The sequence below is a fragment of the Acomys minous genome (genome assembly GCF_964271855.1).
Source record: "Acomys minous genome assembly, chromosome: 19".
Taxonomy (NCBI): Eukaryota; Metazoa; Chordata; class Mammalia; order Rodentia; family Muridae; genus Acomys; species Acomys minous.
In genome coordinates, this window is record NC_140499.1 from 842,251 (window position 1) to 846,829 (window position 4,579).

At 38.6% G+C, this 4,579-nt stretch overlaps 1 protein-coding gene across 1 annotated transcript; it reads right to left on the reverse strand.

Moving 5' to 3' along the window:
* Positions 1–218: 218 nt before the first annotated feature.
* On the reverse strand, positions 219–1,298 carry AGTR1 (angiotensin II receptor type 1; the record flags this gene model as incomplete). The annotated part of the gene is made up of 1 exon (XM_084768831.1): positions 219–1,298. One exon carries the CDS (start codon positions 1,296–1,298, stop codon positions 219–221), a length of 1,080 nt encoding a protein of 359 aa, XP_084624957.1.
* Positions 1,299–4,579: the final 3,281 nt, after the last annotated feature.

Consider the following 4,579-nt stretch of genomic DNA (forward strand, 5'->3'; position numbering starts at 1 on the left):
AGGTGGTGAACATCGGCTTTGCTCTGACTTGCCCTAAAGAGAAAGAAAAGCATTTGCTTAGTGCTTTAAGAAGCATGAGCAGCCCACTGAAACTACTCTCTACTTCAGTCCTGAAAGGGGTGGGTGATGAATGTTCTTTTGGTAGTGAGCTGTCTAGCCAGATGCTTCTTTGGTTTCTGCTGTCAGAGAAACAAATCACTAACAGGCTTTGAACCCCCTCACTCCACCTTAACACAAGATGCAGGCTTCTTGGCCAATGAGCTCATGTTATCTGAAGGGTGGTAGGAAATACTGCTCATTTTTGCTGACAAGCCTACATGGGACTTGGCCTTTGGGGGAATGAATTTCAGAAGCTGGAGGAAATATTTTTTAAATTTTTTCCCCAGAAAGCCATAAAACAGAGGATTCAGGCAATTGTTAAAATAAGCTATGCAGATGGTGATGGGCATGGCAGTGTCCACGATGTCAGCAATTTTACAGTCATGGATGATGCCCAGCTGAATGAGCACATCCAGAAATGTAAATATTTGGTGGGGACACCAGGAAAAGAAAAAGAAAAGCACAATTGCCATAATGATCCTGAAGATGTCATCATTTCTTGTCTTGTTCTTCTGAATTTTATAAGCCTTCTTTAGGGCTTTCCAAATAAGAGTATAGCTGGTGAGAATGATAAGAAAAGGGAACATGAAGCCCAGGATGTTCTTTGTTAGGCCCATTCCTACGGGGAGTGTTGAGTTCTGAGATTCATAATGGAAAGCACAAACTGTGATATTGGTGTTCTCGATGAAAAACACATTTCGGTGTATGATGGCTGGCAAACTGGCCAAGCCAGCCAGCAGCCAGATGATGATGCAAGTGACTTTGGCTACAAGCACCGTGCGGCGGAGGCGGGACTTCATTGGGTGGACAATGGCCAGGTAGCGATCGATGCTGAGACAGGTGAGTAAGAACACACTGGCATAGAGGTTGAAACTGACACTAGCTGAAGCAATTTTGCATAAGTAATTGCCAAAGGGCCAGCGGTATTCCATAGCAGTATAGACTGCCCAGAGTGGCAGAGTCAACAAAAAGCATAAATCAGCCAGTGCAAGATTCAGAAGAAAAACACTGGCCACAGTATTGAGCTTCATGTAAAAGTAAATGACAATTACCACCAAGCTGTTTCCAAATATTCCCATTACAAAGATGATACTGTAGAGAGCAGGGATCATGACAAATATGTAATTGTGCCTGCCAGCATTGGGGCAGTCATCTTGGATCCTTTTAATTCCATCTTCAGTAGAGGAGTTAAAGATCATGTCGCTCTTTTGGGGTGAATTGGACTCTGCCTCTATTCACAATGCACCTGGAGAAAATAAAGATATTATTTGTAAAGTGTAAGTTCCTGTTGCAAATAAGCAATTTTAATTCTCACTCACAGGTCTAATAATTCAACTTTTAGTCTTTGGAAAAAAATCATAAATTTGTGTAGGTTGGCAAGCCCTAGCTTCCAAGTTGATTGGTAACAATCTAAGTCTTAGAAAACACTACCAAACTATATTAGCTAATCTGAATGATTTGAATGCTGTTCCTGATATAAACAGGGCTAATTAACATATATTTAACATTAAAACTGTTATGCATACATATCTCATTCTTCAACCAATTTATTTCATCTCTTAACCTTTGCTTGGGTATAGAAATCATTTGCATTCTCCCGTAAGCAGTGAGCTGCTGTTGGTAACTGATCATTTGGTCACTGTGGGATTAGATTTAAGAAAGGGGGGATAGTAAGGAGTGTTCAATGCTTTGTGGAATAACATTCCTTCCATGATTTTTCAGGCTATTTCATGATGAAACTGGTTGTTTTTTAGTTCCCAACTCAGTCTACTAAAACATCTTTCTGGACTTTCATTCCTATTGGCCCTTTCTAGACTTACTACTGAGGCTAGCTATTTAAATAATAGTTTGCTATTTGGGTAGGAGGGATTTTAAATGAACAGATTAGGCTAGTATTATTTCTAAGTCATGTCTGTAGTTAGACCTGGAGAACGGGGCAATTGTTTATGGTATTCAGATATTCAGGATCTTGGAATGGAATTCCAGGGACTGTTGTGGATATTTCTCTAACATTTCACATGATCAACAATCTGTTCATTTATGCGATTTTGAAAATCCACACATTATGTATGATGTAATTCCTTCCAGAAGTCCTGGGAGGAATGTCGAGATGCTGTAAGAGTAGCATGGCAGTGTGCGGAGCTGAAGTGCTCTTAGATGATGGTAACCTGGCATGCCATGGTATTAATTACAGAGACTCAGTTCTGATGTCATAATCTAATTCTTACATGCACGTGGCCGTGTATCCCAGGAGTAAGAGATGCCCTGGGAAAGAATAGGAAAAGAAATATGATTCTATTATTCTTCCCAGTATAGCTGTGTTGGCATCCACACTCTTTATCTATTAAAGTAAAAGCAGAGGTCTTCAGTGCTGGATTTGCCATAGTAACAGGCAGGAAGAGAAGGGAATGTCTTATATTTCCTGAGTAGTTAAAGCTATTATTTCCCTTCAAGTGTCTAGTTCCACCCTTGTTATCTTTTCCTGCCTATACTCCATGTGCCACATTTTCTGTGAAATCTTTATAACTTTTCCAAGTAGTTTTGGAACTTTGGAAATGTGGTTTGACACTTTAACCATCTTGACATATCCTCCTCATTTGACAGATGAAGTTCCCATGACTGAGAGTGGAAAATTCTTGAGTAAATGACAAGTGGCCTGGATGTTTTGCATTTCCAAGCTTAGGACTACTTTCTGTAAGAGTCATCAGTCCAGTTTATATTCTTGCTTGCTCATGGAGTCTCATGAAAAAATACAGTGTTGAGTTGGCAGTATTGATAAGAAAATGAAAACATCAGGCAGAAAAACCGTAGAAATGTGTGTTTTACAAAACAGTACAAGTTATGTGGAGAAAATAACTTGACAGAACCCATGGATTTGAGGGAGATAGGCCTAGTTATTTATTAGTCAGGAGAATTTTCCTTAGTCTTGTTCACTTTTTTACTGCTTTTACTATAGTTATGGAATTTCACCAATCTAACAGTATAATTTCCTTAGATAAATATTTTTTATGAAAGTTAAATGTTCAAATAAAAGTTTTATGGCTAGTAGTCGTTCATACCTTAGTTGGGGTTAATTTATTTGTTTGCTATTACTCTCATATGTAGCTGTAAGTAGCTGGATTTTCTTCAGGAAAATATTAAGAAATGTCAAAGTTAAAGAATGTTTAAAAAATGAAACAGATCTGAGTGAACTCCATACCAAGAGCAGGAATATTTGGCTTGGTTTGGGAATAACGACCCCAATAAGTAGAAAGAAATTTATTTCAAGTATGAAAATCCTTTGGAAGCTCTGAGATGCTGGAGAAAAGAAGAAATTCTTTTTCCTTTCTCTTCCACCCTTGAGATCACACAAATAAATTGGTTGCATCAATTTTGTTGGAAGTGAGTAAAATTGTACTAACTAGTCTCAGAGTCCTACCAGCCCAGAACGAAAAAGGAAATTATCTGCATTTTTAGAGACTCTAGACACAACACTGAATATGCCAATATATCCATGGAAATTTGAATGATGACCAAGATTTATCACCTAACAAAGAAATACATATCTCATACTTGAGACAATAAAGCAAGGAAGGAGGAGGAATTTTAGGGGACAAGAACAAAGGAACATTTGTGTGAATAGACATATTTTGCAGACACTTATTTATCAAAGTCTCAAAACCTGTTAAGCTGCTTTGTCTATGTGTCAATTTTGCAAATGAGAAAGGCAGAAACTTCTTCCTGCACAGCGTTCCACTTCTAGGAGGAAGACAGGAGCCATAAAGATCCAATTATCTCCATTGTATTCCAGGGCATGTGGGAAGTTCTCTGTTCACAGCTGACCCAGCTTGGTGAGAAATATAGAGCATGAAATGGATGGAGAACTTAGAAAAAACTTTTATATTTTGGAGGGTTTGTGTAGGGTAGGGAGAACAGTAAGAACAGAAAGGCAGCAACCTGACCAGCCAAAAGATATTAGAGATAAAGTTACAGCTTGTACTTTTCCCTATTTACACATGTCTATAGCACATTTATGGGAATTGGTGCTTATAAATTTACACACTCTGAGTAACCTCATAACGTGTTGGTCCAAATGTGCCCTGAGGCTTTCGGAATGAAAAGGTGGCATGTCATTCTCCATTCTGCATTAACACTTCTTTGATAAGCTTTCCTAGGGAATCGTGAACCTTAGAAAAGAATGAAGATGGAATTGTCGTGTCCAAAGGAAACTCTATTTCCAAAAATTCCAAAATGCAAAAGAGACTACCTGTAGTACCCATTAGCATATCAAAGTGCATGTTGGCTTCCAGGTTTCTTTGTGATCACATATACCTGCTGCATATTTCAAAGTCCATGCTAGCATCCTAGCCCTTCCCATCTCCTCCTCCACCCTAAATTCACGAGTTTTTCTCTGCTCTGCTACATTATCACCCTTATAATCCTATAATTTTTGATATGCTCTTTCTGTCTTCTTCCTCCTTTCTCTTTTTTGTCTACCCTT